Source organism: Macaca mulatta, chromosome 1 (assembly GCF_049350105.2).
Source record: "Macaca mulatta isolate MMU2019108-1 chromosome 1, T2T-MMU8v2.0, whole genome shotgun sequence".
NCBI classification, from domain to species: Eukaryota; Metazoa; Chordata; class Mammalia; order Primates; family Cercopithecidae; genus Macaca; species Macaca mulatta.
Genome location: NC_133406.1, coordinates 204,722,217 through 204,736,487, shown reverse-complemented (window position 1 = coordinate 204,736,487; position 14,271 = coordinate 204,722,217). Strand labels below are relative to the sequence as shown.

Genomic DNA, 14,271 nt, shown 5'->3' with positions numbered 1-14,271 from the left:
TAAAATGCTAAGTGTTGTTGTTGTTTTGAGACGGAGTCTCGCTCTGTCGCCCAGGCTGAAGTGCAGTGGCACCATTTCTGCTCACCACAACCTCCATCTCCTAGGTTCAAGCGACTCTCCTGCCTCAGCCTATAGAGTAGCTGGATTACAGGCTCCCGCCACCACGCCAGCTAATTTTTTGTCTTTTTAGTAGAGATGAGGTTTCACCCTCTTGGCCAGGCTGGTCTCGAACTCCTGACCTCAGGTGATCCACCTACCTTGGCTTCCAAAGTGCTGGGATTACAGGCGTGAGCTACCATGCCTGGCCAGTGAGGGGCATACATCTGAATGTAGTTTTCATGTTTCAGTTGTCTGATTATTTGACAGATTTATCTCAGCTGCTGATACTTGCATACCTTGGTGATGTTTTCAGGAAATTAATTAGGTTGATTAGTCAATGCCAGGAAAGGATGTGTACGTTTTCACAATATTTGACTAAATGTTATGAAGGGAACTGAAATCTTTACTTTTATATATGGAGGAAAGATGACTGTTTTCCTGTCATTTCTGTTGCTTCCACAGTTTCTACAGTCTATGAAGATCTTTATGATGCCTTTTTTTTTTCTTTGAGACAGGGATTTGCTCTGTCGTCCAGGCTGGAGTGCAATGGCATGATCTTGGCTCACTGCAACCTCCACCACCTGGATTCAAGCAATTCTCATGCCCCAACCTCCCGAGTAGCTGGGACTACAGGCGTGTGCCACCACGCCCAGCTAATTTTTGTATTTTTAGTAGAGATGGGGTTTTGCCATGTTGGCCAGACTGATCTTGAACTCCTGACCTCAAGTGCTTTGTTTGCCTCGGCCTCCCAAAGTGCTGGGATTACAGGCATCAGCCACCGTGCCCGGCCACAATGCCTGTATAGAGTAGTACTTTTTTTTGTACTTTTCCCTATTAAAATACCTTTCTTGGGCTGGGTGCAGTGGCTCACACCTGTAATCCCAGCACTTTGGGAGGTCGAGGCAGGTGGATTGCTTGAACTCAGGAGTTTGAGACTGGCCTGGGCAACATGGTGAAATCCCAACTCTACAAAAAATACAAAAAATTAGCTAGGCATGGTAGTGAACCTCTAATCCCAGCTACTCGGGAGGCTGAGGTGGAAGGATCACTTGAGCTTGGGAGGCAGAGGTTGGTTGTGGTGAGTCGAGATTGTGCCACTACACTCCAGCCTGGTGACAGAGCGATACCCAATCTCAAAAAAAATGTTTTTTCCTTATGAATAACGCTGGGGTTCAAAATATATAATTATAAACAAAACAGATACCTTAGTGGCTTAGTATCATAAAGTCCAATATGTTCGGTTCTCAACTGAAACAACATTTTAATAGGCTTTGCTAAATGATTTTAAAAATAGGCCAATTCAAAAGTACCTGAGGCTGGGCGTGGTGGCTCATGCCTGTAATCCCAGCACTTTGGGAGTCGAAGGCCGGTGGATTGTTTGAGCCCAGGAGTTGAAGACCACCCCAGGCAACAAGGTGAAACCCCGTCTCTACAAAAACTACAAAAATTAGCCAGGCATGGTGACATGCTCCTGTAGTCCCAGCTACATGGGAGACTGAGGTGGGAGGATCACTTGAGCTCAGGACATGGAGGCTGCTGTGAGCCATGATCATGCCACTACACTTAAACCTGGGTGATAGAGTGAGACCCAGTGTCAAAAACAAAAACAAAACAAAAGCACTTGAAACTATTAAATGTATAATATTACTCTTCCTTTACTGTAACTATGTTGCCAAACAGAATTTGCATATTGTCTTCCAAAACAAAAACAATAAAACAGAACGTAGGAATGGTCTGATGCTGCACCAGACAGGATTTCAGTCAGCACCATCACTCAGATGGCTTTCACATGTATTTTATACAGATGTAAAATTAAGATTAACTGGCCAGGCATTGTGGCTCACATCTGTAATCCCAGCACTTGGGAGGCCGAGGCGGGAGACAGAGCGAGACTGTTAAAAAAAAAAAAAATGAGCCGGGTGCGGTGGCTCAAGCCTGTAATCCCAGCACTTTGGGAGGCCGAGACGGGCGGATCACGAGGTCAGGAGATCGAGACCATCCTGGCTAACATGGTGAAACCCCGTCTCTACTAAAAAATACAAAAAACTAGCCATGAGAGGTGGCGGACGCCTGTAGTCCCAGCTACTCGGGAGGCTGAGGCAGGAGAATGGCATAAACCCAGGAGGCGAAGCTTGCAGTGAGCCGAGATCCGGCCACTGCACTCCAGCCTTGGCGACAGAGCAAGACTCCATCTCAAAAAAAAAAATTAACCATCTTTTTATATTTTTTATTTTTTGTATTTTGTTTTGTAAGCTTAATCTTAATTTTTTCCTATTTATATTGGTGCTTGTATAAAGATTTTAGACTAAGAAAGTTTGCCAGCTATGGTATCCCTTTGAATAGTATTAAAAACTACATATTCATAGGTGCTATCTAGACCATAAAATTATTACTGTTGTCTAAGATTCTTTAGATATTAATTTGAAAATCTGCACAAAAATATATCACTTTACTGAATGCAGCAAAGTTACTTGCCATTTATTTTACCCTGGAGACTTTTCTTTCTTATGGAAAAAGAGTGGGTTTTGAAGATAAGAAGGGCAGATGGGGTGGTAGGAATCGTTTTTTTAACCTCCAGGGCAAATCAACTGCAGCTGTGTAGTTGAAGTAGGCTGTTATTTCTCTGACGAGTATGCTGTGCGAAACGAGTTAGCCTCACCCAAATCTCAGCCTTGACAATCTCAACACAAATTTCTTTGGCCTGAGACAAGTACAGGACCAGCAGAAAAGCAAGCTGGAAAAAAGGTCAAAGGCAAGCAGTTTCCTCTGGAATAATGAACAATAAAAAATGGCTGTGAGAGGTCAACTGTTCCCAGTCACCTCCTGCTAAAAATATTAATCATAATTTACTCCGGGCCATTAAACTCAACTCCCTTGGCAAACACTCACATAAAACCTTCAAATATTCTACCAGACCTTGAAAGAGGGTTACTTGACTGTAAATAGCCAAGCCAGTCCCAATTTAAGACAGAATCCTTCTAATGTGACATTATATTGTTGTTGCTTGAAAAACATTTTCACAATCACAGTTCTCACATTTCTAAAATGGCAATTTCCAGAGAGAAGGGTGGAGTTTGATTTAATAACAAACCTTGTGCCTCATGCCCGGTTCATAATCCCAGCACTTTAGGAGGCCAAGGTGGGCAGATCACTTGAGGCCAGGAGTTCAAGACCAGCTTGGCCAACATGGTGAAACCTATCTCTACTAAAAATACAAAAAAATTAGCTGGGCATGGTGGTGCACACCTGTAACCTCAGCTACTAGGGAGGCTGAGGCAGGAGAATTGTTTGAGCCCTGGAGGCAGAGGTTGCAGTGAGCCAAGATCACACCACTGCTCTGCAGCCTGGGCAACGACACAGTGAGACTCTGTCTTAAAAATAACAACAGGCCGGGGCCGGGCACGGTAGCTCACACCTGTAATCCCAACACTTTGGGAGGCCGAGGCAGGTGGATCATCTGAGGTCAGAAGTTCAAGACCAGCCTGGTCAACATGGTGAAACCCCATCTCTACTAAACATACAAAAATTAGCTGGGCATGGTGGCGGTCACCTGTAATCCCAGCTACTCTGGAGACTGAGGCAGGAGAATCACTTGAACCCGGGAGGCAGAGGTTGCAATGAGCTGAGGTCGCACCACTGCACTCCAGCCTGGGCGACAACAGCGAAACTTCGTCTCAAAATAAATAAATAAATAACAGGCCAGCACGATGGCTCACGCCTGTAATCGCAGCACTTTGGGAGGCCAAGATGGGTGGATCACCTGAGATCAGGAGTTCGAGACCAGCCTAGTCAACGTGGTAAAACCTTGTTTCTACTAAAAATACAAAAATTAGCTGCGCACGGTGGCAGGCGCCTGTAATCCCAGCTACTCGGGAGACTGAGGCAACAATCACTTGAAGGCAAAGGCAGGGGTTGCAGTGAGCCGAGATCACACCACTGCACTCCAGCCTGGGCCACAGAGCAAGACTATCTCAATAAATAAATAAGGAAAAAAAAATCTTCCACTTAAATCTTTGCTGTTATTTGCCAAGCATGTTAGTAAGATGTTTAGGACTTTATCAACATATTACAGAAGGAGGATAAAAGGGGAAAACGTCTTTAAATTGGTACCTCGTTTTTCCACTAAGAGGGAAGAAAGGCTGAAATGGAACAGATTTTACTAAAATTACAAAAATGCTATTAGGCTGTTCAGTTTTGTATTTCTGCATCTTGGAAATGACTTGATATTTTAGCAGGCTCCTAAATAGAATGGGTGAATGAAATTATTATTTATCTTCTCAAATGTCTTTATACCTATTTTTCTCTTAGATTTAAAGTAAATGGAAAACAACCTCAAGTCAACAAAGTCAACACAGAAATAGGAAATACTATTTTGTTAGAGATTGGCCCCATGAAAGAAAAACAAAGATATCTGAAATCTTTCCAGATAAAAGGTAATTAATAATCAAAGATAAATTGTAATCTGGTGTTTAACTGGTTTGTAATTTCTACAACTATCAGGAAGCATAGTTAAAGGGCCGGGTGCGGTGGCTCACGCCTATAATCCCAGCACTTTGGGAGGCTGAGGCAGGCGGATCACCTGAGGTCAGGAGTTCAACACCAGCCAGGCCAACATGGTGAAACCCCATCTCTACTAAAAATACAAGAATCAGCTGGGCTTGGTGCCGTGCGCCTGTAATCCCAGCTACTTGGGAAGCTGAGGTGGGAGAATCACTTGAACCTGGGAGGCGGAGGTTGCGGTGAGCCGAGATCATGCCATTCACTGCACTCCAGCCTGGGGGACAGAGTGAAACTCCGTCTTGAGAAAAAAGAAAAAGGAAAAAAAAAAAAAAAAAGCATGGTAAAAGAAAAAAACAGCCAAAAAAAAAGAAACATACTGGTGTATTCCAGTAGGAGAGACGGATATGTAGTAGTACTAAGAAGTATGTATCTGCCTCTGAGCTTTGGAAGTGTACTCTAAACATAGGTATTTAAACTTCAGGGGACAACATAATACAACTGCTCTCTCCACCCACAAAACAGACTGCAAATGTACACTGCCATGGAGGGATAATAATTATCTTCAGTGGCCAGGTGTGAGAATACCTTGTCAAGATATTATTTTTCAGCTGCGTACAGTGGTTCATGCCTGTAATCCCAGCACTTTGGGAGGCCAAGAGGGGCGGATCACTTGAGGTCAGGAGTTCAAGACCAGCCTGGCCAACATGGCAAAACCCCGTCCTTACTAAAAATACGTAAAAGTAGCCGGGCGTGGTGGCACACGCCTGTAATCCCAGCTACTCAAGAGGCTGAGGCAGAAGAATCACTTGAACCCAGGAGGCGGAGGTTGCAGTGAACAGAGATTGTGTCACTGATCTCCAGTCTGAGCAACAGAGGGAGACCTTGCCTCAAAAGAAAAAGAAAAAAGATTATTTTTTGGCCGGGCGCGGTGGCTCACGCCTGTAATCCCAGCACTTTGGGAGGCCGAGGCGGGCGGATCACGAGGTCAGAAGATCGAGACCATCCTGGCTAACATGGTGAAACCCCATCTCTACTAAAAATACAAAAAATTATCCAGGCGCATTGGCAGGCGCCTGTAGTCCCAGCTGCTTGGGAGGCTGAGGCAGGAGAACGGTGGGAACCTGGGAGGCGGAGCTTGCACTGAGCCAAGATCGCGCCACTGCACTCTAGCCTGGGCAACAGAGCGAGACTCCATCTCAAAAAAGAAAAAAGAAAAAAGAAAAAAGATTATTTTTCGTATTAGAATAAAATCAGCTAACCAAGTATTAATATTAACTGAAGTACTTTTAAACATTGTAAAACATTGTTCTGATTCGATGAAAGTTGTACTCTCTAAAGATTTTAATAATTCAACTTGAAGTAATCTATAACACTGGGGGAGAAAAATTAAGAACAGGGAAGACACAAACTATAATACTTCACAGATTTTGAAAGCACTTAAGGCACTTATGGTCTCTTTTGGTGAAATCTCAATTACTTTAAAAAGTTACGAGTTTGCATTTTTCTGCTTCACTTTTTTTTTTTTTTCAAATTTCTTGCTTCATTGTCTATGTCTGTAGGATCCTTTTTAATCCCAGAGAAACCTGTATGGATAGTCAGTTACTTTAAATCTAAAGAGGGAAAGCAGCCAACTGAAGAATATGGCAACAAGACACATACCAGCCAGACACATCATCTTTCTCTTTATGATGTTCATCGTCGAGGTGGCAGCCTTATCTAACAGCACCACTCCCAGGGTAACACACATATTAAACAGGGAAATAATGAATGTTTCTGCTGCAAACTGAGCCTGACTAAATTTGCTGATATAATGCTTATGTCCTGTGCGAGGGTCCCTTTGGACATATGGTTCTCCTCTTATATAAGTCCACATTTGACCAGACGTCATCACAATCACAAAGCACAAAGTTAAAACTTCGCACAAGATTCTGCAAGAAATAGATTTCCTATTCCATTTCAAGAAATACCCAAGTCCGCCAGTGAGAGCCAAAAGTATCCCCAGCTTGAGGAGACCATGATAATTTGTAGGCTGTCTGATTCTGACGCTGACATGTGTTCTCTCTGCTACCCATTCAGCCATTTGGTCAGCAACGATATCGCTTCCTCTCAAATTATAAATGTCATCTGTTGTAAATTTCCACTGGGCAGAAAAGTGGAAGAAACTCGGAACTGACGTCACCTGGAGCGCTTCAAAGACCTCAGGGCTTTCATCATAATCCACCATTGCAAAAAATACCTTTGTGGTGAATGCACCAGGGCCTTGATAGGAGTTTGCCAAGATCTGAAATTCTTCGGCAGCACCTTTGCACATGACACATGAATTGAACTCGTGGAGAGCCGTAAGCATCACAATAACAGAATAGTTTTTTGGTGCATCTAATACAAAATGATAGAACATGGTGTCACTCATTCTTATCACTCTGTCTTTCTTGGTCCAATCCATCAGCTGGCTGACCTTTTTGGCCAACACCTTCTTCCATCGGGCAGGATGTGTAGGAGTCCCAGGAGCCACGAATACCAGGGCCACCACTATGGTCAAAAGTAGACACCAAAAGCGCCACACTTCTGCCATATTTGCTTACTTCTTTGTGTTATACCGCTGTTGCAAAATATGTAAGCCAAAATGTGATCATTTCTTCCTGCAATTAATTTGTCAAAGATTTTTTTCTTTCTGTCTTCTTCAATCCTGGTAAAGAGGCTATATCACAAATTCTTGTTCATGTCCAGTTTACAAGTCATATATTAGAGTTTACAAAATAACCTGTGGAAAAAAATACTCTGTAATGAAAGGAGTTTGGGAAATAGTGTTCTGGCTTCAGTCCTGCTGAATGACTTGCAATTAACAAATCAGGCCGGGCACGGTGGCTTCACGCCTGTAATCCCAGTACTTTGGGAGACCAAGCCAGGCAGATCACCTGAGTTCAGGAGTTTGAGAACAGCCTGGCCAACATGGTGAAACCCCGTCTCTACTAAAAATATAAAAATTAGCCAAGTGTGTTGGCGCATGCCTATAGTCCCAGCTACTCAGGAGGCTGAAGCAGGAGAATCACTTGAACCCAGGAAGGGAGGTTGCAGTGAGCCAAGATCGTGCCACTGCACTCCAGCCTGGGCAACAGAGCAAGACTCTGTCAAAACAAAACAAAACAAAACAAACAACCTAAATGCCTGCCGGGCAGCAGCTGGATCCACTGCGAACACATTCAAACTGCTCAAAAGCCAACCTCATCCCTCAATTGCCTACCAAGCCCTTGGTTCTCTACCGTTCTTCCCATCCCTCCAATGATGTTTAACAACTGATGGACCCTTGTGGGACTTCTTTCTCTCATCCATTAAACCTGAGCTTGGCCCCTGGGCCCATCTGCCTGGGTTTCAATCCAGGCTGTACCACTTGTTAGTGATGTGACCTGGGCACGTCCTCACTGGCCTGTGCCTCAGTCTCCCTGCCTGTAAAGTGAAGATGGTAACAGTACCCACCTCATAGGATCTGGTTCAGCAAAGCCCTCAGAACAGGACCAGGCCTGCACACCTGTCTTCCTCTCTATTCCAGCACCCCACGAGAGGCAGTGTGGAGCACAGCAGAGGGTCCTCTGGGTGGGGCCAGAACACCTGGATTTCTCTCCCTGCTTTTTAGCAGTGTGTCTCTTTTGTTACCTAAGAAAGTGGGGACAGTGCCCACCTCACCTATTAGTTGTGAAGATTAAATGTTAATATTTTTCCAACCCCTAGAACAGTACTAGACATAAGACATACATTTTTTTCCCCCTTCTCTCTTTTTTTAAAGAAATGGTTGAATATTGAGCATTGCTTCTCTGGTTTTTTGTGTTTTGTTTTGTTTTTTGAGACAGAGTCTCATTCTGTTCCCAGGCTGGAGTGCAGGGGCGCGATCTCAGCTCACTTCAACCTCTGTCTCCCAGGATCAAGTAATTCTCCTGCCTCAGCCTCCCGAGTAGCTGAGATTATAGGTGCGTGCCACTAGAGCATTGCTTCTCATACCCCAGTTACCTCTCTCAGGGTTGTGCCCTCTCCAAACATGATTATCATCCCTTGATCATTCCTTGTATGACCTTCAAGATGGGCAAAGTTGTTGGGCAAGACAGAATAGAAGAACTGTTGCAAACAACATTAACTATATGTCCATTGCTGGAGGGGACCTGCTGGGGAGTGCACCTGATTTTAATTTTAATTAATTTATTTATTTTTGAGACATAGTCTCATTCTGTCACCCAGGCTGGAACGCAGTGGCACGATCTCGGCTCACTGCAACCTCTGCCTCCAGGCTCAAGCGATTCTCCTGCCTCAGCTTCCCTAGTAGCTGAGATTACAGGTGCACACCACCATACTTGGCTAATTTTTGTAATTTTTTTTTTCACTCTTGTCACACAGGCTGGAGTGCAATGGCACAATCTCGGCTCACTGTAACCTCTGCCTCCTGGGTTCAAGCGATTCTCCTGCCTCAGCCTCCCAAGTAGGTGGGATTACAGTCACCTGCCACCACGCCCAGCTAATTTTTGTATTTTTAGTAGAAACAGGTTTTTACTACATTGGCCAGGCTGGTCTCGAACTCCTGACCTCAGGTGATCCACTTGCCTGTCTCCCAAAGTGCCAAATTTTGTATCTTTTGTAGAGAGGGGATTTCGCCATGTGGCCCAGGCTAGTCTCCAACTCCTGGACTCAAGCAATCCACCTGGTCTCAGCCTCCCAAAATGCTGGGATTGCAGGCCTGAGTTGCTGCTCCCGGCCTACTTTTTCTATGTGCTGTTCGTTTGGTGGCAACCACTGTTTCTGAGGCTAACCTCGAACTCCTAGCCTCAAGCAATCCTACCGCCTGGGCCTCTGGAGTAGCTGGGATTACAAGCGTGAGCCACTGCGCCCGGTTTCATATTTTCTATCACGTCTATGCATACCTTTATCAAAATAAAAATGTTTAGGCCCGGGCAGTGGCTCACATTTGTAATCCCAGCCCTTTGGGAGCCGTGATGGGTGGATCGCCTGAGGCCAGGAGTTTGAGATCAGCCTGGGCAACATGGTGAAACCTCGTTTCTACTAAAATTTTTTTAAAAATTTAGCCGGGAGTGGTGGCATGCGCCTGTGGCCCCAGCTAACTCGGGAGGCCGAGGTGGGAGAATCGCTTCAGCCTGGGAGGTCCAGGTTGCAGTGAGCCGAGACTGAGCCACAGCACTCCAGCCTGGGCGACCCAGCGAGACCCTGTCTGAGAAAACAACAAATGTTCATTTAATTTGTAAATCAAGTGAAAGCGCTGCGCTGATGCCCCCCCTCTCTCTCAGGCTCCGCCGGCCGCCCCTCGCCTACCCTAAAGGCCTCCGGGGACGCCGCCCTACGCCGCCGCGGTTGCCAAGCGAAGCACCCAGGCCAGGTAGGCCGCGGGGGAGGGTGGTTGCCTAGCAACCGGGGGTGCCAAACACTGGCGCTTAGAGCGGGGGGCGCGGAGAGCGAAGCAGGAAAGTAGGTAAGGGAGCTAGGAGAGTGGGGGCGCCCCCTTCCTCCGCGCCGGACCGGGATACTGATCTAAACCAAAGGCGATAATCCTGCGGAGGGGAAGAAAGCAGTTCGGCGGGGAACCGGCTTGACCCCAGCCCCTCCCACGGGGCCCTCCCCGTCCCGCCTCCCCCTCCAACAGTAGGCGAGGGCGAAGGGGCGGGAGGGCGTGGCGGCTACCAGACGGGGAGGGGGCGGCCCCCAGCTCCCCAGTGCCAACAGGCACGCGTCCCTGGAGAGAGAACAGGGCTCCTGCCCTTAGATCCCCCACGGGGTCTGGCCCACAGCCTGGGGAAGAAAGGAAAGGAAGCTCAACAAGGCATGGTTGGCTGGTGGCAGGTGTGGAAACTGCATTAGGGCTATTTTTTTCTGACATCCTCCTACCCCCCCCGCCAAGGCATTTGGCATTTCACACACACTTCGAGGCTTCCGGGACTCCATTATTATTCCTTTTTACCTGCTCCAGGACCTGCAAGGTCCAGGGGTTTGTGTCCGCCCCGGGACAGGAGGGAGGGAAACTTAATGCCTCACACAAAGTTGAGCAAAGCAAGGGCTGTCTCCAGGCAGGCTTCCAGCAGGAGGGGGCTCAGAGCAAAATGGACAGGAACAAGTTCTGCCTAGGGGGCGTGTGATCCAGGAGACCTCTCCTGAAAGGTCTCCCGCAGCCGTGTTTTGCCTCTGCAGGTGGTGTCTGTGAACAGGCCTAGGGGTTTCTGACCCTTCTGGTTTCTGTGCCATGGCCACGCTGAGCGTCAAGCCAAGTCAGCGCTTCCAGCTGCCCGACTGGCACACTAACAGCTACCTGCTATCCACCAATGCCCAGCTGCAGCGAGATGCTTCCCATCAGATCCGCCAGGAGGCCCGGGTGCTCCGCAATGAGACCAACAACCAGGTTGGGGTCGGGAACTCAGCTGGGTGGACAAAGGGATAGCCCCCAACCCTGTGACACCCTATTTATCTGGCCTGTCTCTCTCAGACCATTTGGGATGAACATGACAACAGGACTCGACTGGTGGAGAGGATTGATACTGTCAACCGGTGGAAGGAGATGCTGGACAAGTGTCTGACAGATTTAGATGCCGAGATCGACGCCCTGACACAGGCAGGAAGCCAGGACTGGGTGCCTGGGGGCTGCTGCCAAAACCTCCCCTCCTTCCCTATGGCTGGGTTGAGAAACCCTTGATGGGGGGTCATGAGTGGCATGTCCATCCGAGTCACTGGCCCTCTGCTAAAGTGGGGACAAGTGCTACTTCCCCATGGATGGCTCCACCAGCCCCCCTGCCCCTTCTTTTCTTTTTCTTTTCTTTTTTCTTTTTTTCTTTGAGACGGCGTCTGGATCTGTTGCCCAGGCTGGAGTGCAGTGGTGCGATCGCAGCTCACTGCAACCTCCGCCTCCTGGGCTCAAGCGATTCTCCGGCCTCAGCCTCCTGAGTAAAGTAGCTGTGACTACAGGCGTGCGCCATCATTCTCAACTAATTTTTGTATTTTTAGTAGAAACGGGGTTTCACCATTTTGGCCAGGCTGTTCTCAAACTCCTGACCTCAAGTGATCCACCCGACTCGGCCTCCCAAAGTGCTGGGATTACAGACGTGAACCACCATGCCCGGCCGCGCCCTCTTTTCTAGATGAAGGATTCAGCAGAGCAAAACCTGCAGGCCAAGAACCTACCTCTGGATGTGGCCATTGAGTGCCTGACCCTGCGGGAAAGCCGGCGAGACATTGATGTGGTGCAGGACCCTGTGGAGGATGAGCTGCAGAAAGAGGTGGAGGTCATCGAGGCCACCAAGAAGGCCTTGCAACAGAAGGTCAGCCAGGCCTTCGAGCACCTGTGGTAAGGGAGAGGCAGGTCGTCCGGATGTTCACGAGCCCCTGGAGGCTGTGTGCCTTCAATGTGGAACACAGATATTGTGGATGAGGAGCAACTGGCTCTCGTGCTACATTTTGGCCCTCTGGTGCCTGTGACAGAAACCACTCATCAATTGTAGCACTTTTCCCACTGCCTGGACATGGGCTGGGAATACTTCTCACCACCCTGCCCTGGACAGCCAGTACCACCGATTGGAAGCATGAGAGGTGACACTCATTTGCCACCACCCCTGAGTAGCTCCTGTGAGTGTGTGCGTATGAGCCTTTGTGAGCACAGCTACATCCGTGTGCCCCACGGGTGTGTAGGCGCATGGTGGCAGCATTTTCATCCAGCTGTGCTGCTCTTGGTCTCCGCAGTTGCAGCTCCATTGTCTTCTGCTGGGAAGGGTCATCCCAGCCTCCACTTCCTGCAGTGTTCCCTTCATTCTGTGAGGCCTGCCTCTGGGCCTTGGGGGATGGTCCTGATGGAGTCTGCGCTTTCCCCAGCCTCCTGCAGGAAGTCCGACAGCAGCTCAACTCCGACCATCGGGGCAAAATGGAGACACTGGAGATCGACAGAGGCTGTCTCTCTCTCAACCTCAGATCCCCAAACATCTCGCTGAAGGTCGACCCCACACGTGTCCCTGATGGGTAAGAAGAGTGTTTCAGCCAGTCTCTTCTCCTCCCCTCCCAGGCCACACCCTCATGACCTCCATTTTCCCTGCCACCTGCAGCTCCACCACACTCCAGCAGTGGGATGACTTCAGTCAGTTCAACAAGGACCGAGGGGAGGCTGAGATGAAGGCAGCCACAGAGCTGAGAGAGGCCATTGCTCTAACTATTGCTGAGGTGACGGGCCACCCACAGCTAATGGATGGCCCCAGTGTGTGCTCAGCCCTTATCTTCTGTTCCCTGCTGTGCACGTGGCCCCCTGCCCCTCGCTTGAGTAATATCCTCAGGCAGCCGTGAGTATAGACCCTTCCCTTGCCCGGTGTTTCCTCCTTCAGACCAACAACGAGCTTGAAGCCCAGAGAGTTGCAACGGAATTTGCCTTCAGGAAGCGGCTGCGGGAGATGGAGAAAGTGTACAGTGAGCTCAAGTGGCAAGAGAAGAATGTGAGCGTCTCCCAGGGCATGGATTTCCTGCTGTGGGATGAGGAGCCACATGCCCCCGCCAGGAGGCACTGGATCAGGCGTGTACGGTGAGTCCAGCAGGTGGAAACCAGTCACTCTGTCCTCTGCAGACCTTGGAGGAGATCGCTGAGCTGCAGGAGGACATCCGGCACCTGGAGGAGGATCTGCGCACAAAGTTCCTGAGCCTGAAGCTGTCCCATACCCGGCTAGAGGCCAGAACCTACCGGCCCAATGTGGAACTCTGCCGGGACCAGGTGAGAGGGTGTCCCAGTGGGGGCACGGGCCCCCTGGCCAAGGTTTTCTCATATTCCTGATGGCGCAAGGGCACTGCTGTCACGGGGCAGCACTCAGGTAAAGGACAGTGTGGCTGACTTGGAACTCCCAACCCCTCTGCCTCCAGGCACAGTATGGCCTCACTGACGAGGTTCACCAGCTAGAGGCAACCATCGCTGCCCTGAAGCAGAAGCTGGCACAAGCACAGTAGGTCTGGGGAGTGGGTGGGAGGAGCAGTGAGACGATGCCCAGCAGTGGGGCCTCTTGCTGCCTGCTGGCTCCCTGGGGCTGTCTTCCTGACTAAAGGCTGTGCACTCAGCCCAGGCCTCCTAGCCTCATGGGGGCTGGGGGTTGTCAATGCCCTTCCCTAGGGACGCACTGGACGCCCTGTACAAGCACCTGGCCCGGCTGCAGGCTGACATTGCCTGCAAGGCCAACTCCATGCTGCTGGACACCAAGTGCATGGACACGCGGCGCAAGCTGACCGTGCCCGCTGAGAAGTTCGTGCCTGAGGTGGACACCTTCACACGTACCACAAATAGCACCCTGAGTCCACTCAAAAGCTGCCAGCTGGAGCTGGCCTAGCCTTGGAGGACTACGGGAGGAGGGCAGGGTTGGGTGGGCAATGGAAGGGGAGAGGAGAGAATGAATGGAATAAATGCAGAGGATCTCAGGCCGGCTGTTCTCTGCCCCACTGTATGTAGCCAGCAGGGAGAGGGTTCTATGGAGGAGTAAAGACGGGGAACACCATTCCCCCGCACTCCATGTACCAAATCCAATCTTTCCCCTCCCCTCAAGGAACCCCTCTCTGGGCTGGGCCAGCACTCCTGGGCTCCAGCAGCGCGGCCTCTACCTGGCTGTGCCCCAGCTGGCCCCTGGTCCGCCCTCTTGATGCTTAAGGAAGGCCCACAGCGGGCAAGGGCCT

The 14,271-nt window shown here is 49.2% G+C and overlaps 1 protein-coding gene and 1 pseudogene across 5 annotated transcripts; one reads left to right on the top strand and one right to left on the bottom strand.

Moving 5' to 3' along the window:
* Positions 1-6,098: 6,098 nt before the first annotated feature.
* LOC713247 (dolichyl-diphosphooligosaccharide--protein glycosyltransferase subunit MAGT1 pseudogene) lies at positions 6,099-7,302 on the bottom strand (annotated as a pseudogene). Its single transcript, XR_001443955.3, has one exon. The product of XR_001443955.3 is annotated as a dolichyl-diphosphooligosaccharide--protein glycosyltransferase subunit MAGT1 pseudogene (transcript).
* A 2,438-nt stretch (positions 7,303-9,740) lies between these two features.
* TEKT2 (tektin 2) lies at positions 9,741-14,019 on the top strand. Of its 4 annotated transcripts, none has more exons than XM_077964011.1 (10): positions 9,741-9,973; positions 10,780-10,987; positions 11,072-11,197; positions 11,721-11,926; positions 12,448-12,591; positions 12,675-12,789; positions 12,948-13,055; positions 13,184-13,327; positions 13,474-13,553; positions 13,718-14,019. In XM_077964011.1, the coding sequence occupies exons 2-10, from the start codon at positions 10,832-10,834 to the stop codon at positions 13,929-13,931; spliced, it is 1,293 nt and encodes a 430-aa protein (XP_077820137.1). In that variant the 5' UTR covers positions 9,741-9,973; positions 10,780-10,831; the 3' UTR covers positions 13,932-14,019. The 4 variants fall into 4 exon arrangements, with proteins under 4 accessions (XP_077820137.1, XP_001109877.2, XP_014990839.2 ...); XM_001109877.4 differs by lacking the exon at positions 9,741-9,973 and adding an exon at positions 9,993-10,066; XM_015135353.3 differs by lacking the exon at positions 9,741-9,973 and adding an exon at positions 10,065-10,236.
* The last annotated feature ends 252 nt before the right edge of the window (positions 14,020-14,271 follow it).

Coding starts and splice junctions, on each gene's coding strand:
- TEKT2 (XM_077964011.1), top strand. CDS start 10,832: ATGGCCACGCTGAGCGTCAAGCCAAGTCAGCGCTTCCAGCTGCCCGAC. Junction 11,927..12,447: donor CAGGCCTTCGAGCACCTGTG/GTAAGGGAGAGG, acceptor CGCTTTCCCCAG/CCTCCTGCAGGAAGTCCGAC. Junction 13,056..13,183: donor TCAAGTGGCAAGAGAAGAAT/GTGAGCGTCTCC, acceptor TGTCCTCTGCAG/ACCTTGGAGGAGATCGCTGA.